The sequence below is a fragment of the Muntiacus reevesi genome, chromosome 7, assembly GCF_963930625.1.
Source record: "Muntiacus reevesi chromosome 7, mMunRee1.1, whole genome shotgun sequence".
NCBI lineage: Eukaryota > Metazoa > Chordata > Mammalia > Artiodactyla > Cervidae > Muntiacus > Muntiacus reevesi.
In genome coordinates, this window is record NC_089255.1 from 18,883,805 (window position 1) to 18,911,427 (window position 27,623).

The following is a 27,623-nucleotide window of genomic DNA, read 5'->3' on the forward strand; positions in this document are numbered from 1 at the left end:
GGAACTACATCTCATTTATCTTTATGTCCCAGGACCTATCACAAAAGTTGACATGTAGCAACTGGTGACAAAATAATTGAGGATTTATTCAACAAAGGAGTTGGGAGGGGTCAGAGAAGGAGGGTGCAGAGCATCACACATACATGCTTAACACTTGAGGATTTCTTCTCAATCTGAGCAGACCCAGAATATGAAGCAGAAATGGAATGTGTGCCAAGGGGTTTCCAGCCCCCTTTGAATTCTGCCCAGTGTGTATGAGGACGTACCGAGACAAGTTCCGTGGCAGTTAGAAAGTGAACTGGCTGCCAAGATGGAGAGGGAAGAGCAAACAGTCTTCACCTTCTACTATCCCGAGGTTCCCAAAGTCAAGGGGGACCGGAGATACAAAAGGGTGAGGAGATACCTAGTTGTAGTTCAATGGGAAGAAGAGGACTTGTTTAGAGGTGGGTCTAGACAGAGTGTCCTAAAGACAGGGAAAAGATGACCCTGACCTGTTTTTTATGGAAGGGGTAGGGAGAGATGTCCCAATCTCACATGTGGGGGTACTTGAGGTAGGGAAGAGCAGGAGACCCAGGGGATTAAGGGTTATCTTCTTGGGTAGGCAATATCTCCCTCATCCCTCGCCCTTGTAGCCTACCCTCCCCACGCAACATCCGAGTGCCTTGATGCCACCCAAGAGGCGACAGCAGCATGTGGATCAGACACACGGCTACATCCGAATGTTCTGTGGCAGCCTCTGTGGCTTTAGCCTCCTAGTGCTGATCTGCATGTCCCCACTGAACTGGGTGCAGTTCCTGGTGATCAATGATGGCCTTGAGCTCTACGCAGGACTCTGGATCTCATGCAACCGTGAGCTGTGCTGGAGCCACACACCCAAGCCACCCTGTGAGTGTCACTGGATTGAATGCTGCAGGCCCCACAATTCCAGAATTTCCTGCCACATTGCCTCTTCGTCTTTTTTCCTCCAAGATCTTTTGACCTTCACCTCTCTGAGTCCAGAAGGGATCTCAGCCAGACTGTGAACACGGACCTCCTTTTCTCTGGTATCCTCGGTGTACCCTTTCTCCTTCATACCTCAGGTCATTTCCTCTCCCAAATTATGAGCTGATGGTCTTTTACTCTCTGGGAAGAACTTGTTTGTCATTTATGAGCTGTTCTTGTGATGCAATGAGATTGTTAGTCTAATGTGGTTTGCAGAAATAGGAGTGCTGGATCATAGCTGGAAGATAAAGCAAAGTGTCTCAGCCTCCGTCAATTTTACTTTCAAGGTCAGTTTGTTCTGCTAACTGTAGAAGAGAAGTTGAATGCATATCAGATATGTAGTATATCAAATGCCAGATATTTAGAGAATAAATTGTCAAGTTTTTGTGAACTTAAGTAAATCTGAAGATGCAACACATAATATTAAAAAATAAATTTCCAGAGGAACTTCCCTAGTGGTACAGTGGCTAAGAATCCCAATGCAGGGGGCCCAGGTTCAATCCCTGGTCAGGCTACAAGACCCTGCATGCCACAACTAAGACCCGGCACAGCCAAAACAATAAATATATTAAAAATAAATTTCTAAGGCTAGAAGATACCATATGCATGAAGTTTTTCAACCAGAACTAAGACTTAGAGGAAAGCAAAAACTGTACTATACAGTTTCCCCAACATCCACCAAGAGATATATTTATACAAAAGAACAGGTACTGTGAAAGAAAGCATACATGAGTAAAGTGTTTATTCCTCCGAAGGTGAACAGGAGTCCAAGATTTGGGGGGAGGGGACATCTATCCAACCCTGAAGTGGAGTATCACCTATTTGGCATGGGCTTATATTTAGTATGGGTTTCCCAGGTAGCTCTAGTGGTAAAGAACCCACTTGCCAATACAAGAGACATGAGACGTGGGTTCCATCCCTGGAGGAGGGCACAGGAACCCACTCCGATATTCTTGACTGGAGAATCCCATGGACAGAGGAGTGTTAGTGTGCTACAGTCCATAGGGTCGCAAAGAGTCGGACATAACTGAAGCAACTTAGCATCCATGCACACATATTTAGTATCTAGAACTAAGGGATAGGATCCTAAAATGAGATCTTCAGAAGGAGCTAAAATGAAATGCAGGCAGAAAATTCAGCTGCATCTTCAACTAAAACTAAAAACTAGAGAAAATAATTGCAACAAATATGAAAGATAGAAGGTTAATGGCCTTAATATATATTAGATGATATACAAGTTTTTATTATAATAAATAAAATACCTCCATAAATAAAGCAATTTACAAAACAGACACTACATATGTCTAACAAACAACCTCAATCCGTCATTAAAGAACAGCAAATCAAATGAACAGTGAGATAGGATGTTTAGCCATGATATTAACAGAGATGTGTAAATGGTAATATCCGTGCACAATGCACTCTCACACCATGTGTGCACTCTCACACCATGAGGAACAACCAAAGCAGCATGTAAGTGCATCCAGAGATTTACGCTCACTAACTTCATTTCTAGAGAAATGGAGTAAGAGATACAGGCATAGCGACTTCCCTAGTGGTCCATTGGTTAAGACTGCTTCCACTGCAGAGGACACGGGTTCAGTCCTTGGTTAGGGGAACTAAAGATCCTACATGCCTCATGGTGCGGCCAAAAAAATAAAAATAAAATAGATATAGGCATACACATTAAGCTGCAATTGTATTTATGTTACTGGGTACCCAGGCTAAACCTCAGGCTTTGAGATTATTGTTTAACATATTTTAATAATTTGATTGGTTTATTTTTGGCTGTACTGGGTCTTCGTTACCATGTGGACTTCTCTCCAGTTGAGGTGAGTGGGCATCTCATTGCAGTGGCTTCTCTTTTCGCAGAGCATGGGCTCCAGGGCATGTGGGCTTCAGGAGGTGCTGCACATGGGCTCAGGAGTTGCAGCTCCCCCGCTGTAGAGCTCATGTTCAGTACTTGTGATGCCTGAGCTTGGTTGCTCCACATCATGGGGGATGTTTCCAGACCAAGAATCAAACCTGTGTTCCCTACATTAGCAGGCAGATTCTTTACCACTGAGTCACCTGGGAAGCCCCTATTTAAATCTTTAGTGAATCAGAATCTTGAAATGTTGTCACTTAAAGCAGTAGTTTATGTCTTGGAGCCTTGAATTCACCTATGAGGCCAACTATTGTTTGGAGAAGGTCAACCGAGTTCTTTAAGTACACAGTTGTAAGTCAAGTATCCACCCTATTTCCAATGGTGTGCTGTGCTATGCTTAGTCGCTCAGTTGTGTCCGACTCTTTGTGGCCCCATGGATTGTAGCCCACCAGGCTCCTTTGTCCGTGGGCATTCTCCAGGCAAGAATGCTGGACTGGGTGGGGATCTTCCCAACCCAGAGGTCAAACCCAGTTCTCGCGCATTGCTGGTGGATTCTTTACCAGCTGAGCTACCAGGGAAGCTCATTTCAATGTTAACTAGTCCTAATTCTAGGTCAGTAATTAATCTGCAATACAGATTTCATTAGGAATGCCCCAAATGTTATCCGTATGTCTAGGTTTCATCAGCCTGTAATAATAACATGCAATTGTAAGGCAAGTGCAGAGAAAAAGGGAGCGAGCCAGGGGTCAGGCAAGAACAGGGAAACTTATTAGAGGGAAAAGAGAGGGTGAGTGGCCCTTAAGGAGAACCAGCATCCTCCCTTTCTGACGGGGTCCTTCTTATACCCCACCAATGAAAAATTCTCTGAAGGGATGGTCACGTAGCTGGAGGTCTGGAATCTGGTGGTCTCGCAGCTTTGAGAAGATAGGCGCCAGTGAGATAACAGGATGCCACTTGGGGAATTTGGTCAATCTCAAGGATCACTGTGATTTATTCTTTGATTGCGAGGTCGACATAATGAGCCATCTTATCAATGAGACTCCATGTGGACTCTATCATTCCAGCCTTTTTGATTTAGGATAAGGGCCGAAGGTCAATCTTCTGTAACTGCTTCCTGCAGGACAGGGGCATCATGGAGGTGAGATAAGAAAAGGCTGGAATGTGGGTCAAGGGGATTTGTGTGAGGTCGAAGTTTTTGATAATCTGAGTGAGAAGTAATTTGTGGATAGTTCGGTTGGTGACGGCTCGTAAATGATCCTGCCACTGGAAGAGTTACACTGGGCTCCATAGATGTGATAAGAGTTGGGGTCAGGGGCCCTGGGCACCTTCAGTCTTCAGTGGTGAGTCTGAGGAGGCTGAGCAGAGCTGCGGTGGAGAACTCCTGCTCGGGACCAGGAGGGGATGTCCGGATCCCTGGAGAGGGAGTTGGGCAGTCGACCTTCCAATGTCCCTTGATGCCACAGCTGGGACATGGACTTGGAGGAAGCCTTGGCTTTAGGCATGAGCGGGCCCAGTGGCCTTTGCTGCATTTGAAACAGGGCCCGGGTGGCTTCCTTTCTTTGCTGGTTGATGGAGGCTTGGTGCTGTGTAGGACAGTGGCTAAAAGATAGTATTTGGCCTGATCTTGTTGGGCCTTCTCTAGTTTTGCCTGTTCTTCCCAGTTATTGAAAATCTTAAAGGCTAAATTTAAAAGGTCTCGTTGAGGGGTTTGCGGGCCTTCTTCTGCCTTTTTTGGTTTCTTTCGGATATCTGCGAACGACTAGGAGATAAAATGGGTCTAATTTTGTATATTTTTGTAGCGCTTCCATTAAGCTGGCTAGAAATTGTGCCGGGTTTTCGCCTAGTCTTTGAGTTATCTCCCAGAGTTTAATCAAAGTTGACAGCCTTATGCCCTTCCTTTTGAAGGCCCACAATAAGGCAAGCAATCATATGATTACAGGCTGCTCCTCCGGGTCTCCCTGCCTGATAATACCAGCTGGGATCATCTCGGGGGCGGGGAAGCCGTGGCCCCTACGGGCTGAGTGTCCTATGTCCTGCATATCTCATCAGCATGCGCCTGAGAGGCTTGGGCAAAGAGTGGGGGAAAGGATGATGTAAATATCATGCCAGGTTAAGTCATAAGACTGGGTAAGATACTTGAATTCTTTTAGATGATTATCAGGGTCTGAGGAAAAGGAGCCAAGACGCTTTTCAACCTGAGATAGATCGGTGAGGGAGAATGGGACATGAACCCCAACAAAGCCTTCTGCTGCAGCTGCTTCCCCTAAAGGGAGGAGTGGGGCAGGGGAAGGAGTGGGGTCCTGCGGTGAAGCTTCCTGTTTTAAAGTTGTTCTGGACGGGTACAGGGAGGGGATCTAGGGAGGTCGGGGTAAAGCCTTGGGACCCTCAGGGTAGAGGGTGGGGCTGAGGTCTGGGGAGGGGGGTTGGGAGCTGAGGCCTGTGATTGAGAAGGAGGAAGGTAGGAGGGTTTGTAAGGTAGAGGTTGTGGAACTGGATCTGGAGCGGCTGCAAGAGGATCAGGAGTGCTCGGGGGTGGGCTGTGGTCAGCAGGGTCGAAGGAAGAAGAAGAAAAGTCTGAACAGGGATCAGGAAACATTGTATTAGGAGGATGTGGCCCAGAGTGGGCTAAGAGTATTTGAGAAGTAGAACAGGATTCACAGAGGGGGTCAAGAGCGAAGAGCAAAGAAAGCCTGGACTTAAGGGATTTCTAACCACTTACCATTGTGGCGGCAGAAGTCATCAAAGTCCCGCAGAGGATTTTAATTGAGAGTTCCGTTTTCTGGCCATTGGGACGTGTTATCAAGGCTGTATTGCGGCCAGGCAGTGTTAGAATAGTAAATAAGTCTTTTTGGTCTGATCTCCACTTGGAAGCCCAAAGCTTTTAGGTTTTGGTAAAAGGCATCCTAGAGGAATAGATTTTGAGAGCAGGGATTGAAAATTTCCCATTGCGGCTGAATAGGGAGGTTAGACAAGGGCGAGAGAAAGCGAGGAGAAAGATCCGAGAGAAAAGGCATCCCCATTCTCAGGATTTTCTCTGAGAGTAACAATAGTCTGCTTTGAAATGGGCATCCCCTATTTCAGAGTCAGACGGGGCACAAGGTCCAGGGCCCGAGGGCAGTGGGGATCCTCCCGCCTAGTACTAGGACTTGGAAATGAAGTGAGAGAGAGAGGATCCGAGGGAATGGGATTTCACTCACCCTGGTAACCCATGGATGAAATGCGGGCTGGTGTGTGGATGTCAGTCCAGCAAGGCAAGTGGAAAGTCCCATCCTGGAGTTCGCCTCAGTTTCTCGGCCAGGTCCAAGGGAGGGGTGGGCTTGTGAGAGGAGCCCACCCAGTTGCGCTGGATCTTCCCTCCCCGCTTTCCGCACCAGAATGTAAGACGAGTGCAGAGAAAAAGAGAACCAGCTGGGCAGTCAGGCAAGAAAAGGGAATTTATTATAGGGAAAAGAGAGAGTCACTGGCCCTTAAGGAGAACCAGCGTTGTCCCTTTCTGACGAGTCCTTCTTATACCCCGCCAATGAAAAATTCTCTAAAGGGATGGTCACATAGCTGGAGGTCTGGAATCTGGTGGTCTCGCAGCTTTGGGAAGATAGGCGCAAGTGAGATAACAGGATGCCATTTGGGGAATTTGGTCAGTCTCAAGGTTCACTGTGATTTGTTCTTTGTTTGCGAGATCGACATAATGAGCCATCAGTGAGACCCCATGTGGACCCTATCATCTATTATTGCCCAAGTTCAAGAACTGCAAACTTTTACCTACTGAATTGCAAAAATTTAGCCACCTCTCCCATGGTGTCCCCAGTCAATTCTGAGACTTTAACTGGGGCTATCTCAGATGGGCTCAAAAACGTGTGTGTTCATGTTCCTCCGTCCTAGACTTACCTAGGCCATTGTTCCTCTACTTCTTTCTTCCTCTGGTTCTAGATAACTGATAACCTCTGTGCTGTATTGGTGATGGGATGAAGAAACAATGGGGGTAAAGGATGCAATCCTTCATTTCTACTACTAGGTCTCAGCATGCAACAGACCTTTCTGCTAATTTCCTACACAGCATAAGTGAGATCAGACCATAATATAAAGGAATGTGTGTTGCCAATGAGAGGAACTTGAACTGTTTTGCACAGGGTAGAGAAGAAAGCCTGGGTCTTTGGTTCAGATCCAGGACTCTGGGAACCATCACACAATAAACACCCACAAACTGTGTAGGGATGTTTGATTCTGGTGTATCAACCAAGTACAAGTGAATCTAAATACAAAGAAGGTTTCAGAACTTCCTTTCCAGAGTGCTAGGTATCCATCCAATATCTCTTGTATTCCAAAACCACCTCCTTTGGGCACTTCCCCTGAGCCTGGGGGAGTTTTGGTCTTATGCTCCTGGAATGAAGGCACCATGGCAGCAGCTTGGAGGTTTAAATTTGGCTAAATAAGTGGACTGATTCCTCTGCTTGTCTCTGGCAGCACCTTCCTCATCCTCAAAGTCAATGTCTACTTCCCTTCTCCATCCACTCAATCTGGCTCCTTCAGAGTTGAAAGGGGCTAGATTCCTTTGGAGCACTGTACCCTGTTCTGGCTTTGATTTTTGCTGAAGGAACTAGAGTGAAGTGAGGGGAGCCCTCTTGGAACATCTCATTACCAGATGACTTCACTACGCTGCTCTTTCTTCTTCATTTGTTGTTGTTATTGTTGGAAAAGGAAGGTTTGCTTTATTGAGGAACCTAGCAACCCGGAGAGAAGGTGGGCATGTGTCCAGACACCAGCTCTGAAGATTCTGCTCCACCATGAAAGCTTCTCAGGTGGTAAAGAATCCACCTGCAAGGCAGGAGACATGGGTTCGATCCCTGGATCAGGAAGATCCCCTGGAGAAGGGGATGGCTACCCACTCCAATATTCTTGCCTGGAGAATCCCATCGACAGAGGAGCCTGATGGGCTATAGTTTATGAGGTCGCAAAGAGTGCATATAATTTATATATTTTATATCTATGAATGTCTCTAAAGGGAGAATCATTTGGGAAGGAGGTCAGAGCCTTCATTATCTTCCACTGTGTGCAGACTTTTTTCTGATTGGTTGGTGGTGAGGTAACAGGGTGGTGTTTTAGGAAGCTTGTGCTCAGGCTGAAGTCACCATCCTCTATGTGAGTGGGGGCCTTGGTTCCTAGTTTCAGGACTTAATGAAGCTCAGGTTTTTTTTTTGTTTGTTTGTTTTTTGGCTGCACTGGGTGTTTGTTGCTGTGCGTGGACTTTCTATAGTTGCAAAGAGCAGGGGCTACTCTTCGTATGGGCTTCTCATTGTGGTGGCTTTCTTTGTTGTGGAGCACAGGGCCTAGGGCACTCAGGCCTTCAGCAGTTGCTGTTTGTAGGCTCCAGAGTGAAGGCTCAGTAGTTGTGGCTGAGGGGCCTAGTTGCCCCTCGACATGTGGGATCTTCCCAGACCAGGAATCGAACAGGTTTCCCCTGCATTGCAAGGCAGTTCTTAATCACTAGACCACCAGGGAATGCTGAAGCTCGGGTTCTTGACACCTCATCACAGAAAGAATTCAGGGAAAGACAAAGGGATAGGAAAGAAGTGGATTTATTTAGAGAGAAACACACTCCACAGACAGAGTGTGGGCCCTCTCAGAAGGCAGGACCAGCATGCTCTTTCATCTCGTGTTGTCTTTGCTTCCCCACTGCTTCCTTTTGGGGTGTCAACAGCCTTAAAAGAGATGAGCATCTCACGTGAACCAAGCCTATTTGTTCACAAGAGTGGGGTGGCTTACAGCTCTACACCTTTCACTTTCCAGAAACTCTTGGGCAAAGTTTTACTTTCCTAATAATGGAAGGGGATCTTGCCCATCAATTACAGGCTGCCCACGGTTTCTCGATTCACTGAGAAACGCCACTTCTTTCTGGTTGGCTAGTGCCCCCTCCTGTCCTGGCAGCTTTCACATGCTGCCTGGTGATGCTCTGAAGTACAGAATCACCAACTGGGATGATACTAAGAAGACCAGCAAGGGTCTTACCAAGTTTGTCAAGTGATTTGGACTTCTCTGCCAAATTGAAAGTGATGTCTCTTCCAGGATACTGGCTTCATTGTCTTCCTTAACTGGGGGGCTTGTTTTGCTATTCCTGCAACCCAAGTCCACATCAATGCATGTCCTTAAAGAAAGCTTAGAAATGTTTGGGTACAGGTGACCCACATGGGTGCTCCTTCTATCTAGGGCACTCCTCTCTGGACCAAGATTTCTTACTGACATGTACAAGTAGGGACTTTTGTAACAGGTTCTAACATTTTTGAAACATTAACAGATAAGCTGCCATATACACTGTTGGTTAGGGCTTCCTTGGTGGCTTATTGGTGAAGAATAACCAGCCAATGCAGGAGACACGGGTTCGATCTCTGGTCCTGGAAGATCCCACATGCCATGGAACAACTAGGCCTGTGTGCCACAGCTACTGAGACTGTGCTCTGGAGCCTGCAAGCCATGCCTACTGAAACCCACACACCCTAGAGCCGAAGCTCCGCAATAAGAGCAGCCACCGCGTTGAGAAGCCTACACGCCACAATGAGGAGTAGCCCCTGTTTGCCACAACGAAGACCTAGTGCAGCCAAAAATAAATAATTTAATTTTTAAAAATTGTTGTTTAAAAGCTAAAATATGATTTCTTCTTACAGGATGTAGAGGCTTGAATTCAGCTTTCAGACCTTGGTTTTGTTACATGAATTTTTTTTAAAAAGTATGAAGTTAGCCAAATGCAGCTGTTTTAGACTCTGAAGCTAAGTGCTTAGTTTGGTTAGATAATTTGTTGCATATCATTATGACTGGTACACATGATTCCTGTAAGGGTTTAGACTATACTATGCTGCAAATCTTTAGTTGTTCTCCTGGAATTGTGAGTGATCTTGTTTATGGAGTTTTCAGGAGATGAGAAATTGAGAGTGAAAAGATGGTTAAGAAGAATGTGAAAGTAGTCTTCCCCTCGTGGTAGAAGAAAGACTAGACTGTAGCATCTTAGACGGGAGTTAGACTGGGTATCTTAGTCCTCTTTTGTCTTTTAAATATCAGAACTCATGTGAACCAGCATAAGCTGAAGAGTGAACTTCTTTATAGAGATTCGGAAGAATCTCATAACTCCCAAAGGCAGGAAGTTTTCTGGACCTCAGGGGATTCCAGAGGAGACTGTGATCTCAGGCAAAGAAAATCAAGCCAACTAGTCATTCAGTCTCTCCTGAATGCCTTTGCCGCTTCACTTTGTTTATGATTTATTTTACTTACAGCTCAGTTTTTCCTGTTTTTTAGTATATAAGTGCCTGGAAAGGCGGATATCCCAGGCTAGCTTTATATCTTCTTGGTTCAAGCAAGTGAAAGAGGAAAGTAGCATCAGTCAGCCCCAAATCCAGATATCCAAGCACAGGAATTAAACTGGTACCTTTCCTTGGTCCTACTAATGATAGTCAAAGGAGTTGTAGGCAAGGGTCCAGGGCTTGAGACAAGCGCTGTGAGGGCCCATGGAGACTACAGGCTCAATACTGCAAAAGATGCTTATCACACTGGGCTTCATGCAGCTCAATCTAGCTGATGACTCTAGCTGGCTAGTTCTGTATATAATTTTATTTATTTATTTTTGGCTGTGTGAATCTTTGCTGCTGCATGGGCCTTTCTCTAGTTGTGGTGAGTGGAGGCTACACTCTAGTTGAGGTGCATGGACTTCTCTTTGCAGTGGCTTCTTATTGCACAGCACGGGCTCTAGGGCTCTTGGGTTTCGCTAGTTGTGACACAGGGACTCAGTAGTTACAGCTCTAGGGCTCTAGAGCACTGGCTCAATAGCTGTGGAGCAGTGGCCTAGCTGCCTCCAGGCATGTGGGATCATGTCGGATCAGGGATCGGACCCACGTCCCTTGCACTGGTAGGTGGATTCTTTACCACTAAGCCCCCAGGGAAACCCCTAACTGGCTAATTCTGAATGACCTAGTTTTCAGAAAATGTGCTGCCCTTGGGTTATCATGTTTTAATGTGGCTAACTTGTTGGGGCCATATAACACCTGACCTCTGTGGGCAGGAGGGTGAAAGTGAAAGTTGCTCAGTCTTGTCTGACTCTTTGCGACCCCTTTGGAATTCTCCAGGCCAGAAAAATGGAGTGGTAGCCTTTCCCTTCTCCATGGGATCTTCCCAACCCAGGGATCGAACCCAGGTCTCCCACATTGCAAGTGGATTCTTTACCAGCTGAGCTGCAAGGGAAGCTCAAGAATATTGGAGTGGGTAAGAGGGTGGTTTCTCTTAATGGAAATTACTGTTATTGATTTTGTTAGCCAGTGGTATGTTCTAGACAAAATAAAACTTAAGAGGCAGTTTGTGGACTAGGATAAGCTTAGTAGTCTTCTCTTTAAGGTTACTTCGAAGTTGGACTTGACTTTTTAGACATAAAAGTGCTTAGAGAACTTTTCCTGGTAGGGATGAGCTGGTCCTTGTTACATTGAGACAGAAAATAAGCTAGATGAGGAAGCACCTTATAAAGAAATTGAAGATATTGGTAGATCTGTGGTACCTCAGTAAAGATATATCTACTTGTAAGTTACTCCATTTCTTAATTCTTCTGTAAAACTGGGGAAGATAAAATACAGAAGAATTCTTCTGTATTGCTGGGGAAAGTCAAGCGAAGGATCTATTTCGTGTTAGGGATATAGTAGCAAAAAGTAAGGGTTGGCGGGGTTTCCTTGGTGGTCCAGTGGACCTTGCAATGCAAGGGACACAGGTTCAATCCATCCCTGGTTCAGGACAATCCTATGCCGAGGAGCAACAAAGCCCATGAGCTGCAACTATTGAACCCATGTGCTGCAACTACTAAAGCCCACTCACCTAGAGCCTGTGCTCTGCAACAAGAGAAGCTGCCACAATGAGAAGCCTGCACACCCCAACAAAGAGCCCCCCCACTCGACTCACCACAAGCCTGAGGGCAACCATGAACACCCACCACAGCCAAAAAATAAAATAAATAAGTAAATAAATCTTAAAAAAAACAGTAAGGGTTGGCATGTTCTCTCTTCTTTCTTACCAAACCCAGTCTGAAGGGGCAGAACCAAGGAGATCAGAGCCCTGGAGCCAAGAGATGAGCAAGAGGAGTGTTATGGCCCCAGGGTCAGGGCATTGGAGTAAAAGAACCTTAGCAGACCTGTCCTCAAACACACGTGAGATGGAGCCTTGAGAGACTAAGAAAAAAAAGGAGATATTTATGGGGTGTTAAATTCCTGCAATCCAGTAAATTGGGGGCTTGAAATCATTATGATATGGGAGTTAAGGTAAATGTGACTTCATTTTATAGTCACAGGCTGATGGTTCATGCCAGATACATTTAAAAGAGAAAAATAAGTAGAAACAAACTCCAACAATGGTAAAATCATTAAGCAAAGTATGTTGATATGATAGACTATCTTGTAGCCATTGAATGTGATGTTTATAGCAGATGATCTGAGAAAAATCTTACTGCATAATCTCTTTTAAAAAAATCACTATTCAGTATCATGTCGACTATGTACAGGGGATAGAAAAATACCAGAAAGAAACCAAATAAGATGCTAACAATGGTTGTCTGTGGATAGTTGGAATATGGCTGATATTATTCCTTTTTCTTGGCACTTTTGTAGTCCCGTCAATGCTATATTGAGTATGGATTACTTTTAGAGTTAGAATTAGGAGCAAGAAAAGTTTAAACATGTGTTGTAATATTGGTCACACCTCTTATAAGCTGGTCTACATCTAAGTTACTGTGTTAACCTACCCAGAACTATTTGTATAGTATCTTTAGTTTTACAGTGAAGGTTTTGCCTTCATAGTAAAAAATTCCAAATATCAATGAAGAACTGGGAAAGATTCTTGCTTGTGCCCTGGATGCCACATAGCAAGTTCAGTTTCATCCTCTTTAGTCTTCACTCCCTTCTCTAAGACTGGTTTTCTTCAGGAGAGGCTCCCAGCTGGATTAACCACGCCTCTCCTTCTCTTTGGCAGATTACCTCCAATATTCCAGGGCCTTCTTCCTCATCTCTGTCTTCACCATACTTGTTGTCCTTGGCTGGCTCTTCAGTTCTTGCCTCCCTAGAAGAGGAAGGATGACTGGTAACTTGGATCTGAAGGTATCCATGCTCAGCTTCATCTCAGGTACAGACCTAGATGGCCCGGTAGTACTGTGGCAAAATTGTTGAGGGAACAAATTGCCTCTGGGTGGGTTTTTATCCTCTTTTTCTTATTCCCTTTCTCTTCTTCATTCCATCAAGTTGCCAGCTACCTGCTCTGTCTTACTGTATGAAACACGTTAGTTAACTTAACCCGGGGAAGAGGCCTCACCTTGGTCAGTCCGTTGGTTAGATTTTATCTCCTTTCTATGTAATATGGTGTAGGGGCTTCTCCAGTGGCTTAGTGATAAAGAATCTGCCTGCAATGCAGAAGACGTGGATTTGACCCCTGGGTGGCGAAGATCCCCTGGAGAAGGAAATGGCAGCCCACTCTAGTTATTCTTGCCTGGGAAATCCCATGGACAGAGGAACCTGGCAGGCTACAGTCCATGGGGTTGCAAAAATGTTGGACATGACTTAGCGACTAAACAACAATGACAAATAATATGGTGTCTGGAAGCAGAAGAATTGGGGGTAGCAGTCAAGGCAAATTAAAGACACTGAGGGATGTGACATGTTTTCTTCTGGTCCTAGCCTCCTGCTTGCTGCTCTGCCTCATCCTGTTTATGGAACAGGTCGACTTGTATAGTTCGGAAACGATGGAGTCAGCTCTCCTATGGCCCTATCAGGTTAATTGGGGGAGTGACTTCATATACTTGTTTGCGGGTGAGTCAGTCCCCTTCCTGCCTTAAGCTAGGAGGATGGAAGGGGAAATCAGTTCTCCAAAGGGAGGAGGAATCTAGGAGAAACAGAAGCACTAACTGTTCCTATTAAGAACATTCATACCTCAAGAGGTAGTGTGGTATAGTAAAGAAAACATGCATTTTGGAGTCTGAAAAAAAATCTAGAATTAGTAACCTGTTCTACTAACTGGCTTCTCTGGTGGCTCAGACGGTAAAGCATCTGCCTACAATGCGGGAGACCAGAGTTCAATCCCTGGGTTGGGAAGATCTCCTGGAGGAGGAAATGGCAACCATTTCCATTTTGCCTGGAAAATTCCATGGTCGGAGGAGCCTGGTAGGCTACAGTCCATGGGGTCGCAAAGAGTTGGACACGACTGAGCAACTTCACTTTCACTTTTCTACTAACTGAGGCACAGATGGGTTGAGACACTTGCCAGCATCATACAGAAAGCAGGAACAATGATTTGCACCCAGGAGGTTCAAGCTTTGTCCTAACCATGGAAGAAGTACAGAAATGAAATGAGAGTGCTGGCGGGGGGCAGGGGTGGGCAGGGGATTGACTTCACTGAAAAGAGCCCTTGTGAGCTGAGTATTGAAAGAATGAGTTAGAATTTTCAAAGCCAAAAGACCATCTGTCTCTTGAAACTCACCAAGAATTCTTCTCTTCCCCTAGGGATTGTCTCCTTCCTCAATTATATAACTTCCAGATCTCCTCCTTTGGATCAAGACATCACTGCAGTTCCTACAGAAAAGTCAAGGCTGGGATTTGGTCCAGTGACTCTGCCAGTTGAAGATGACCGGTCAGAGCTTCAGATAGAATCTTCGAGTGAGACCAACACCCATCAAATATAGAACTGTGACTGATAAGACAACCTAACTATTGCTTGACTTAAAAACAGGGGAGAAGCTAACTGAGTAGGGAATGATTGTGCAAATTTGAGGAAACTCTCCTAATATCATGTCCATATTACTGAAGGGGACAGCATTAAAGCTGATGAAATGTCTTTTGTGTATGTTGCATCCAAAATGTGTATGATAGTCATAAAGCAAATAATGAAAACTCACAGAAGAAAAAGTCGCTAAAAGAAAGCATGAATATTTAGGTACATGGATGAAAGAAACTAGCAATAGATGGCAGTGCATTGAATCAGACCTCTCTTGGGAATCAGGGATTTCACAGACCAGAATGGTGCATGCAGGAAAATGTCACCAAATTTTGTTTGAACTTTTCTTTGCCATGTGTGGCCTTGGGAATACTCAGGATGCAAGGCATTTGCACACTATTGTTGAATCTGAATTGGGCATCATTACCAGAAATGGAATGAATATCAGTGGAGATATTACCTACCACCCAAAGGAGTTGAGACGTGCTGGATAGATTTAGAGGAATTTATGACACCCCCCCCTTTCTATGAAGAATGGTAATTTGAAACCCTTATAGTCTATTCGGTAAACTGACAGCTTCTTTCTAAGCTGTGGGTTATGTGAACCAGACATCTGTAAACTCTGAAGTTCTTTTTTTCTTTACTCTGAAATTCTAAACAAAACTCATGTGTGCTCTTTTCTGCGAAGAGGGCCATACTGTCCTTTTTAAATTTATTTTTAATTGGAGGATAATTGTTTACAATGTTGTGTTAGTTTCTATCATACAGCAACGTGAACTTCATCAGATTCTTGATAGGGCTCTGACCCTTCTGATTCTTTAGGGATCTATTATGTCTTTACAAGTTAAATGAGGCTAAAGGACTTTCTTTAGCCTAAGCATATATGTGGACCAAGTTAAAATTTTTCTCCATATTTTATATACTGTGTAAGACAAGTAAGGATGGGGGAATTCAGATAATCACATGAATATTTTGATGGCTAGAGATCCCTTTTAAACTCAGACGAGACTCCACACAGAAGGTCCTGGGACATTCATCCTGTCTTTTATTTCTTTAGTAGCTGCCGCTACACTTCCATTAGTTGAGGGTCATCCTTCTTCTCCTCAAGCCTGGCAATAAGATGGAATAGTGGCCGGTTTCACCCCTTGCTGCTCTTAAAGATAAGCCTTGGGATCCTTTTGTTTTAAAGATTCATTGATAATCATTGTAGAAAACAAACATAACAGCTCTAATAATCCTGGCCCCCCCATCAGTAATTCCCAGTCATTTCCAGATGGTAACTGGGAGACTGTTAGGTTAATACTTCTGCTTTTATTCTTAAAGGTCGGAGTTAAGCAGCACATGCATGTGTATACCCACCCACAGAGACACACACAAACGCATGCATATAGAGACACCTCATTTTGACTCTGCCTTAGAAGACCCTTCTCTCCATGTTGGCGGTCTTAGTTATGGCAGAGTCTAGGGTCTCCCTCCTTCCAGAGGCCTCATTTCAGAGGCTCTTCAGGCTATTCCTGGGCCTTTGTCTGGTTATCAGATATGGAGTTCAAGTCCAACTCCCCCTCCTCATGTCACCACTCACACTAAGTATACCCCACATGTTGACTAATTCAGAACTTGGTGGGTTCACAAGTTTTATTTATTTGTATGATTTGAAGACTGTAATTATATCACTAACTTGACAGGGAGTTGAGTACTGGTGACTCTACAGGGAATGGAAGTTTTAAGTGCGGTGAGAAAGAGGAAGCAGGTGTGAATGAGAAGGAAGGATGCTAGCTATTCAGAAAGTAACGATCAAGGCCCTGGTTATTACCAGAGGATAGTAACTAAGTTTTCTACTTTGCTATTAGAGAATGATCTTTAAGCATAGAGATCCCTTCATTGCTCCTTTAGAAACTGAATGCTTGGGACTTTTCTGATGATTCAGTGGTGGTGGGACTTTTCTGATGATTCAGTGGTTAAGAATATGCCTTCCAATGTAGGCAACACAGGTACCATCCCTGGTCAGGGGACCAAGGTCCCACATGCCATGGGGCAACTCAGCCTGTGTGCTGGAGAAAATGGTGCACCACGATGATAGATCTTGTGGGCCATAACTAAGACCTGACTCAACCAAATAAATAAGAAGAAACTGAATGCTCTATTTTCTTCTTACTCTCTTTCTTTGCTTGCAGAGAATCCCTTTAAAAAGCTTAAATAGACTTCCAATAAGATAGCTCACGGGGGGCTTTCCTCATGGTCCAGTGGCTAAGACTCTGAGCTCTGAATGCAGGGGGCCTGGGTTCAGTCCCTGGTCAGGGACATAGATCCCACATGCCACAACTAAAGAAGTCACATGACACAAAGAAGTTCAAAGATCCCACTTGGCACAACTAAGAGGGGGTGCAGCCAAATAAATACTAAAAAAGAAAAAAAAAAGGTGGGGGATGGCTCGTTAAATGACCCTTTGCTACATCCCCTCTGCTCCAGATACATTACATGACAGATGAAGGGAGAAGGAGAGAGGGAAGGGGGAAATACACATGTATAGCTAGGTCAAAACAAGACAAGCATTTTCAAAAAACAGAAAAATAACAAAACCACAACGCTGTGATTGAGTTAAGCCAAAGACTTACTGGGCTCAAAGTCCAAAAGTTTGGCAGAGGTGAACAGGAAGACAGTTTCTGTGGAGTGAAAAGAACTAAAAGTGTTTCTCAAGATATGGACTAGAGCCAAATTCCCAGTTCAATTTCTCTAGTTCAAATTCTCTAGTTCAAACTAGGGACTTAAAAGAAGATGAGGACTTCCCTACTGGAGCAGTGGATAAGAATCTGCCTGCCAAGGCAGGGATCATGGGTTCTATCCCTGGTCGGTGAAGATCCCACATGCCGCAAAGCAACTAAGCCCCTACACCACAGTTACTGAACCGGTGGTGCTCTACAAGCCCACACTCTTGAGCCTGCCAGCCTCAACTACCAAGTCTGTGTACCCCCGAGCCTGTGCTCCACAACAGGAGAAACCACTAAGATGAGAAGCCCATGCATCACAACTAGAGAGTACCTAGAGCAACTAGAGAAAGCCCAGCCCATGCAAAACAACAAGGGCCTAATGCAGCCAAAAAGGAATAAATAAATTAATTTTAAAGATATTTTAAGAGAAGAAAATCGGGGCTGCAGTTTATTTGGAACTACAGGACCAAAGAGGTAGAAGGACACAATTACAACATTGCTTTACGACGCTGTGCATTGATTCATTAACTGGGTCATAACAGAACAGGAAATCTGAAACATCTTATGAGACCTGACCCTGTACTGGGATCTTTGGCCAAAATAAGGAAATCCCAAAACTGTCAGATGGAATGAGCATACAAGAAGAAAAAGAAACAAAAAGAGCTAGGAAAATTTTTTTGGTGCCTGAAAATAGGAATTCTAACCATATAAAGAAATGTTCATTTCATTTCATTGATTATCTGCTCTAAATTTTATTAATTTTTTTCTTTAATTTACTTTGCATTTAATTCACTGCTATTCCAGTTTCCTAAGGAACATAGATTATTGATTTTAGATCATTTTTCTTTTTTTTTTTCATTTTTCTTTACTAATATATACACTCAATGCTATAAATTTCCCTCTAAACCCTGCTTTTGCTGCACCCCACAAATTTTGGCAAGATCTATTCTTCATTTTCATTTAGTTCAAAATATTTAAAAAATTTAAGTTCTCTTGAAGTTTTTTCTTTGATCTGTGTGTTACTTAGAAGTCTGTTATTTAATCTCCAAGTGTTTAGGGAATTTTCTAGTTGTCTTTCTAAAGTTGAATTTTAGTTTAATTCCATTGTGATTTGAGAGCATACACAGTATAATTTTAATACTTTTAAATTTGTTAAGGTGTGTTTTATGGCCCAGAATGTGGTCCATTTTAGTGGATATTCCACATGAATTTAAGAAAAATTCTCCTGTTGTTGCCCTGAAGTGGTCTATCATTGTCAGTTATATCCATTTGGTTGATGATGTCCTCATTAATGTTCTACCTGCTAGATCTGTCCATTTTTGATGAAGAGTGTTGAAATTTCATGGGAAACAGATGGGGAAACAATGGAAATAGCAACAGATTTTATTTCTGAGGCTCCAAAATCACTGTGGATGGTGACTGCAGCCATGAAATTAATTAAAAGACGCTTGCTCCTTGGAAGAAAAGTCATGACCAATCTAGACAGCATATTAAAAAGCAGAGACATTACTTTGCCAACAAAGGTTCGTCTAGTCAAAGCTATGGTTTTTCCAATAGTCGTGTATGGATGTGACAGTTGGCCTATAAAGAAAGCTGAGCACCGGAGAATTGATGCTTTTGAACTGAGATGTTGGAAAAGACTCTTGAGAGTCCCTTGGATTGCAAGGAGATCCAACCAGTCCCTCGTAAAGGAAATCAGTCCTGAATATTCATTGGAAGGACTGATGCTGTAGCTGAAACTCCAATACTTTGGCCACCTAATGTGAAGAACTGACTCATTTGAAAAGATCCTGATGCTAGGAAAGATTGAAGGCAGGAGGAGAAGGGGAAGACAGAGGATGAGATGGTTGGATGGCATCACTGACTCAATGGATGTGAGTTTGAGTAAACTCCAGGAGCTGGTGATGGACAGGGAAGCCTGGCGACCTGCAGTCCATGAAGTTGCAAAGAGTCGGACACAACTGAGCAACTGAACTGAGCTATTGAAGTTTCCAACTATGATCATGGATTAATCTATTTCTTCTTGTAGTTTTATCAGTATATAGCTCATGTCCTGTGGTGAGGCACATGCACTTTAAGGATTGCTATGTATTAAGGGACTGAGCCTTTTATCATTATGTAACATTCCTCTTTATCCCTTACAACTTCCCTTTTCTAAAGTCTTCTCTGTCTAGTTTTATTAAGAAACTATTACTAGTAGTAGTAGGAACTATTACTTCCTACTTTCATTTGATTAGGGTTAGTATGGCATATCTATCTTTATCCCTTTACCTTTTATCTATATGTGTCTTTATTTTAATTAGGCTTCTCTTAGACAACATAGAGCTGGGTCTTCTTTTTTGAGTCACTCCAAAAATCTCTGTTATCTAAGTGGTATATATAGACCATTGATGTTTAAATTGATTATTGATATAATCGGATTAATATCTACCATATTTGTCACTATTTTCTACTTGTTGCCCTTGTTCATTGTTCTTATCTTTGTCTTCCTCTCTATTTTTGTCTTTTGTGGTTCTAATTGAGCATTTTATGGACTTTCCAAGTGGCACTAGTTGTAAAGAACCCACCTGTCAATGCAGGAGACCTAAGAGATGTGGGTTTGATCCCTGAATCGGGAAGATCCCCTGGAGGAGGGCATGGCAAACCCACTCCAGTATTCTTGCCTGGAGAATCCCGTGGACAGAGGAACCTGGTGGGCTACAGCCCACAGGGCTGCAAAGAGTTGGACATGAGTGAAGTGACAGCACGTGCATGCAAGAGCGTTTTATGTGATTCTGTTTCTGTCTTTTCCTTAGCATATTAGCTATACATCTTGTATTTATTGCTTTTTTTTTAGTGGTTATCTTTGAGTTTGCAAAATCCATTTACAACTAATTCAACTTCCATTTTCAAATAACATTATGCCACTCACAGGTAGTGCAAGTACCTAATAATAACAAAATAATCCTAACTCCTCCCTCCTGTTATTTATATCATTGCTGTCATTAATTTCACTCATACATGAGTATATATAAGTGATACATTTTTGATGTTATTATATTAAACTATTATCTGTTAGATCAATTAAGAATAAGAAAAATGAATGTGTTTATTTTACCTTCACTTATTCCTTCTCTTATGCTTTTCCTTTCTCTATATAAAGTTTCTGACCTGTATCATTTTTCTCCCCTCTGAAGCGCTTCATTTAAAATTTCCTGCAAGACAGGTTTATTGACAACAAATTCTGTCAATGTTAGTCTCTCTGGGTAAGTTCTTATTTCTACTTCACTTTTGGGGGTAATTTCACAGGTTACAGAATTCTAGGTTGGGTTTTTTTCTCTCTCAACACTTTAAATATTTCACTCCACTCTCTTCTTGCTTGTATGGTGTCTGAAGAGAACTCAGATGTAATTCTTTTCTTTGCTCCTTTATTGGTAAGGTGCTTCTCCCTTTCTCACCCCTGGCTTCTTTCAAGATTTTTTTGCTACCTTTGATTTTATGCAGTTGAAATATGATATGCCTAGGTGTAATTTTTCTTTTCTTTTGGCATTTATCCTGCTTTTTATATTCTCTGAAACTCCTGAATCTGTGGTTTGGTGTCTGACATCAATTTGGGGAAAATTCTCAGTCTTATTGCTTCAAATATTCCTTTATTCCTCTTTCTTCTTTTTCCGGCATCCTGACTTCATGAATGGTACCTCTTTAGTAGGTGTCCCACAGTTCATAGATTCTGTTCCATTATTTTCAGTCTTTTTTCTCTTCGTATTTCTTTTTGGAGGTGTCTATGATATATTCTCATGTTGAGATTATTTCCTCAGCCATGTCCTGTTTACTACTCAGCCCATCAAAGACATTCTCTGTTTCTATTACTGTGTTTTTCACCTCTAGCGTTTCTTTTCAGTTTTTTTCTTGTGATTGCGATCTCTCTGCTTACATTGCCCCTCTATTCTTGTGTTCTGTCTGCTTTGTTCACTAGCACCTTAGTGTATTAATCATCTTTGCTTTAATATGTGTGATAATTCTAACATCCCTGTCATATCTGAGTCTAGTTTTGGTGCTTGTTTTGTCTCTCCAAACTATGTTTTTTGCCTTTTAATATAGCTTGTGATATTTTCTTGATAGCTGGTCAGGATGTACTGGGTAAAAGGAACTGTGGTAAACAAGCCTTTAGAAATGTGCTGATAAGGTGTGGAGGAAGGGGAAGCACCCGATAGTCCTGTGATTACATCTCAGCCTTTTGTTTTTTTGTTTGGTTGTTTGTTTTGGCCGTGCCACACAGCTTGTGGGATCTCGGTCCTCAGCCAGAGACTGAACCCACGCTGTTGGCAGTGAGAGCAGAGCCCTAACTGCTCAGCCGCCAGGGAATTCCCAGCCTTTCGGTGAAGCGATGCTTCTAGACTGTGAGCTTCACAAGTGGTTCTCAGTTCCCCCTGAGGTGCAATCGGCTGATCTGAACGGGCTGAAGTTGGGAATTTCACTTCCCTCACAGGTCAGAACAGGCTGAAGTTTGACATTTCCTTTCCCCCAGATTGGTTAAACTCTGATAAAACCCTAGCAGTTTAGGTTCTGACCAGATAGTTTCTCCTCAGGGAAGTCCTTGTTAAGAAGAACAGAATGTTTTGGTACATTTTTGTAAAATGTATTTATTTTTAAATTGAAGAATAATTGCTTTGCAGAATTTTTTGGTTTCTGCCACATATCAACACGAAACAGCCATAGGTATATATATGGCCCTCCCATCTCCCTCCCCATCCCACCCTTCTAGGTTGTTACAGATCCTCTGTTTGAGTTCCCTGAGCCATACAGCAAATTCCCATTGGCTATCTATTTTACATATGGTAATGTAAATTTCCATGTTACTCTCTCCTTACCTCTCACCATCTTCTTCCTCCCCACAACCCTGCATGTCCAAAAGTCTGTTCTCTATGTCTATTTCTTCATTGCTGCCCTGCAAATAAATTCCTCAGTACCATCTTTCTAGATTCCATATATGTACATTAGTGTATGATATTTATCTTTCTCTTTCTGACTTACTTCACACCGTGTAACAGGGTCTAGGTTCATCCACCTCATTAGAACTGACTCAAATGAGTTACTTTTTATGGCTGAGTAATCTTCCATTGTATAAATGTACTTCAGCTTCCTTATCCATTCATCTGTTGATGGACATCTAGGTTGCTTCCATGTTCTAGCTATTGTTAAATAGTGCTTCAATGAACATTGGAGTACATGTGTCTTTTTCAATTTTGGTTTCCTCAAAGTACATGCCTAGTAGTGGGATTGCTGGGTCATATGGTGGTTTTATTCCTAATTTTTTAAGGAATCTCCATACTGTCTTCCAGAGTGGCTGTATCCATTTAAATGGTTCCTTTTCCCCTCTCCTGGGCCAAAAGTATGGGATTATCTAATATTCACTGCAAGAACCTGGTTAAGTTGCTGGAGGTAAAAGCCACTAAAGTGTGAGGACATCTCTATGGGTCCCATTGTCTATTTTTTCTTTCTTTACTCATGGTTAATGGTTTATTACAAAGGATAATAAAGGACAGGAATGGATAGTCAGATGAAAAGTTACTCTAAGACCAGGTAATAGGGGTTTCTGTCCCTATGGACTTTGGAGTGCACCACCCTCCCAGTATGTGGATATTTTTTTTTTTTAATTGATGTATAGTTGACTTACAATATTATATAGATTTCAGATGTACAACATGATGATTCACAATTTTTAAAGTTCATAGTTATTTTAAAATGTTGGCTATATTTCCTGACTATATTGCTGTGCAATATATCCCTGTACCTTATTTACTTTATACATTATAGTTTGTAAGGGAGCCATAGTTTTTAATCTCTCAGACTTGTTCACACTGAAACTTCCAGTGCAGATTTTCCTATTCTGGTACTAATTTCTGTAGCTGTTTCTTCTCTAGTAAGTTTTAATTTCCTATATTTGCCTTTCTGCCTCTCCAGTTCTGCAGGGTCACAGTTTGTGATCTAAGAAGAGTTGTTGATTTTTTTCAGCTTGTTTAGCTTTTTACTTGTTGTTATAATGGAGGGACAACTTCCAAGCTCCTTGAATGCCAAACTGGAAACCAGAAGTCCAGTCTTTCTCTTTTACGTTTCTAATTTTCAATCAGGAAACATCACCTATGGACTTCCCTGGAAGTCCAGTGGTTAAGACTCTACACTTCCCCTGCAGGGGATAAGGGTTCCATCCCTGATCAGGAAACAGAGATCCTGCATGCCACGTGGTGTGGCCAAAAAAGAATAATTTTTAAAAAAAATAAAAGAAACAGCACCTAATCCTTGTGATGTTCCAAGCACTGATGTTGAGCACACACAGCTGAACAGGCTGTGTCCCTGCTGCTGAAGGAGGTTGTAGGCCAGAAGGAGACACAGACAGACAAATTGCGAAACTATGCGATGAAGGTTATGAAAGGACAAGTACAAAGTGCTGTAGGAGCATAAATTCTGGGATTGAGGGCTGGTTTCAGAGAAGGCTCCTCTCAAAAGTTAAGAGTAGAATGACTTTTAAAATTTATTTTAGAAGTGTTTATTGAAGCACAGTTACTTTAAAATGTTGTGTTACTTTCCACTGTACAGTAAAGTGAATTAGCCAAATGTGTACATATAGCCCCTCTTTTTATGGATTTCCTTTCCATTTTAGGTCACCACAGAGCACTGAGTAGAATTCCCTGTGCTATATAATAGGTTCTTATTAGTTATCTATGTTATAAGACAAGAATGACTCTTGACTAAAGTTAATAAAGATAGCTTGGGAAGTGTGATAGGTACCATGTGCAAGGTAGATAACATTTGCGCCAAGTGCAAATGAAGGACCATGTTGGGTTAGGAAACTGCAAGAAGAATAAAATGATTTGGAGTACAAGGTAAGAAGGAGGGAGAGAATGAGCCTAGACGTCACTAGGCTTTTTGTTCCATGGCATTAAGGACCATGTCCAGTAGGAAACAGATGGCTTTGCTCAAACTGAGTCTAAAAGACTTAAGGGACTATTTACAAGGACCCTTAGGACTAAAAAAGATTTTGGAAAACCATCAGTGAGAAGAGCCATTACCACCCCTAAGACTGATCATGTAAATGAAAGGAACACGTAACCAGAATAGAAAGGGGTGAGTCTGTGGAGAGGACTAGCCTATCAGGAACTCTCCTTAGGGAAAGGGACATGAACAACCCTTGTAGTACTCTGTTAAGGAGAGAACCGGTGAAAAAACACATCGATCTCTACACCTCTGATCTTCTGCCCATGCCTGCCATTGGTCAAACTTAATGAGAGGCTGGATGGCAAGAAAAGCCCAAATTGGTCAGCTCCTTGAACAATGATGGGAGCGAATCTGGAGGGGCATGTGGAAGATCTCCAACAAATCGCTGCATCTCTCAGTACCTGACACAATACCTCACACAAATGAGTGATTGGATCACTGAATAAGGTTGAATAGTGAGCAGAAACTCTATCTTGTTGGATTTCACTGATTCATGCTAACATAATTTTACTACATAGCAGTGGGGAACAATCAGAGAATTTAAGCAAAAGAGAGACACAATCAGATTTGTATTAACAACATCAATCTTGGTAAATCTGTGGCGAAAAAACTGAAGGAGAGCAAACCTGGTAGCAGAGAGACCAGGTACAAGGCCATTGCAGCAAATCCAGGACTGAGATGACATATCCTAAAGAAGTGGAAACAAAAATACAAGGTGGGCTTGAGAACATTAAAGAGGTAGAATTGGCAGAACACATTGTGATTGACTGGTGGGAGATAATAAAAGGCTATGGGGGACTTCCCTAGTGTGGTGCAGTGGCTAAGAGCTGAGTTCCCAATGCAGGGGACCTGGGTTCAAACCCTGGTCAAGGAACTAGATTCTGCATGCTGCAACTAAAGATCCCACATGCCCCCACTGAAGACTGAAGATCCTGCATGCTGCCACTAAGATCCTGTGCAGCCAAATAAAAAGAATAATAATAATGAATAAATATTTTAAAGAAGAAAAAGGCGCAGGATGGGGGTTCAGGATGGAAAGAGGATGACTCCATTTCTTACAGACCTCTTAGGTGTTGATGTGTCTGTGAGAAATCTGGGGTCACCGTGCAGATTGATGTAGGAGTCTGGAGTTCAACAGAGACCTGGGTGGGAGTCTTGGATTGGATCAGAGCTGGCAGATGAGACAGAGACACAGTACCCATGCTTTGTGTTCTGACTCCTGCTGTTTCTGTCCCCTAGGTGGGGGAGGGGCAGGAAAGGGTGTTGGGAGGGGGCTAAGTTCTAGGGCAGTTGACTAGGGCAATGAGCCAGAAGCCAGGATGGATAGAAGAGAAGGAAATGAAACGGCCTTCCAGAGCATTTACATCAGCAGAATGAGCTACCCAACCTACAGGGGGGGTGTGTGTGTGTGCATGTGTGCTCAGCTGTGTCTGACTGATTGTGACCCCATGGAGTGTAGCCCACCAGGCTCTTCCGTCTATGGGATTTTCTAGGCAATAATACTGGGATGGGTTGCCTTACAGGGTGGGGAAAGCCTTTTGTGAGCCAGGTAGGGGTTGAAGTCCTTTGAAAGGCAGCAGCTTGTGTGTGTCATGGGGCAAGTGTCCAGGTAGGAGAGGCAAAACTCACTCCATTTTTTAAAAACTGGGGAGAGGTAGAATGGAATATTTTTTTAAATTAACACAGTATTGAATGGGGGATTTTTGCTGAAACAAATGCCTGTGGCAGGCGATTTGTTAGGGAAGTGAATGTTGAAACGTCTCCAGTCAATAAAGTTCAGGTCAGAAAAGATGTATTAATACATCTCAGTTCAATAAGTTGTTAATATTGAAAAACAGTTGTGGGAGGCTGGGGCCAGAGGAGAAAAACACCCTGAAGTGTGGAGGGAGGAGGATTTATCCCCAGCACAAGTCAGGGCTTGACTTCTCTGTAGATGGAGATGGAGACACCTGGGTTGAGCTTCCTTCCGTGATGTCTTCCCTCCCTTCCACACCGCAGCCAGTTCTCCCCCGCTCGCACCGCTTCTGCAGAAAAGCCGCAGCTACATTGGCCATCGTTGTGTTTGCTCAGCGGGCTTCAACTGCGTCCTGCTGCTCTGCTTGTTCCCTTTACACTGGGTGCAGTTCGGGGTGCTGCAGGACAGGCAGAAACTCTTGGCGGGGCTCTGGACCTTATGCTACTATGATCTCTGCTGGGGCAACACTCCGAAGGCCCCCTGTGAGTACTTTCCAGATTCCAGCCGCCTCCTTTGGTACACCCACGCTCTCAGATGCCCCCACCGCTCACCACTCCCCTTTCTCCTGGCAACCCTGACCCACACCCCCTCACTGATTCACAAGCACGTGTGGACAGTGCTTCCAAGCAGGGCACACTTGCGTGAGTTTGTCTCATCCAAGCTTCCTCAGTGACTTAAAAGCCAAAGCTCCTTTATCATTGGAAGCTAATGCCTACTGACCTTTGCACTCACAACTTCCCTCAAAAAAAGAGATATTAGGCATTTTATGCCTTTATGTGAGAGTAAATTCATAACATGCCCCTTAAGGTTATGGTTCTAATTTCAGCTTTTCCCTCCTTGTGGAGTAAATTATTTCTTTCCTTGTTAAAGGAATTCCATATGTCAATGAGGAGGGCGAAAGAGGGTCCTTTGGGGTGCCTGTGAAGCACCCTCCCCCACCCCGACTTGGGGGCTCCTTACTCTGACTCCACTGCATGTAAGACAAGCCCTGATTCCATCGGCCTTTGTCCCTCACCCCTTCCCAAGACCCTGTCCAACCTTCTGTAAGGGCAGGTGTCCTTCATGCCAGTCAAGCCTCTCCTTTTCCCGTTCCCCTGGCAGACTACCTCCAGTTCTCCAGGGCCTTCTTCCTCATCTCTGCCTTCACCATCCTCGTTATTATTATATGGCTCAGCATCTCTCTCACCAAAGGGCCAGGAGACAAAACCTACATAGATCTGGGCATAGCCATCTTCTGTTTCATTTCAGGTACAACATGATGACGTTGGAAAAGTTTGTCCCTAGAGTCCTTGTATTTCTTCCTCTCCCAGTGCCATCATTCCAAGCCTTACATGATACTGCTATCATAAGACCCTCATCTCTTCCCAAAGGGAAGAAAGTTTTCAATAAACTTTTACTCCAGACAGGGCTATTGCCTTTGGAAGAAGGGACCCAGAAAAGATAATGCTTAATCCAATGGAAACATTTCTAAGGGTTATCTATGAGACTACAGTGGAGATACAGGCTGGAGGCCCTTCTGGCACCCAGAAAATTCCCATGTCGCAACTTGCTACTTGTTCTGTCTCCATTTTCTACAGGCTCCACCTTGACAACTTTACTCCAGTCAAAGCAGAAGGCCTTTGCCAAATGGGTCTTCCCATGA

The 27,623-nt window shown here is 43.4% G+C and overlaps 1 protein-coding gene across 1 annotated transcript; it reads left to right on the forward strand.

The window, feature by feature from the left end:
- Positions 1-310: 310 nt before the first annotated feature.
- TMEM202 (transmembrane protein 202) lies at positions 311-27,623 on the forward strand. The gene is made up of 8 exons (XM_065941979.1): positions 311-391; positions 633-885; positions 12,833-12,982; positions 13,531-13,662; positions 14,353-14,505; positions 26,245-26,463; positions 27,083-27,229; positions 27,559-27,623. Exons 1-8 carry the CDS (start codon positions 311-313, stop codon positions 27,621-27,623), a joined length of 1,200 nt encoding a protein of 399 aa, XP_065798051.1.

Bases quoted from the DNA above. Each gene is read 5' to 3' on its own strand.
- TMEM202 (XM_065941979.1), top strand. From the start codon at position 311: ATGGAGAGGGAAGAGCAAACAGTCTTCACCTTCTACTATCCCGAGGTT. The intron at 886-12,832 runs GTGAGTGTCACT...TCTCTTTGGCAG, and splicing joins CCACACACCCAAGCCACCCT to ATTACCTCCAATATTCCAGG. The intron at 14,506-26,244 runs GTGAGACCAACA...TCCACACCGCAG, and splicing joins GCTTCAGATAGAATCTTCGA to CCAGTTCTCCCCCGCTCGCA.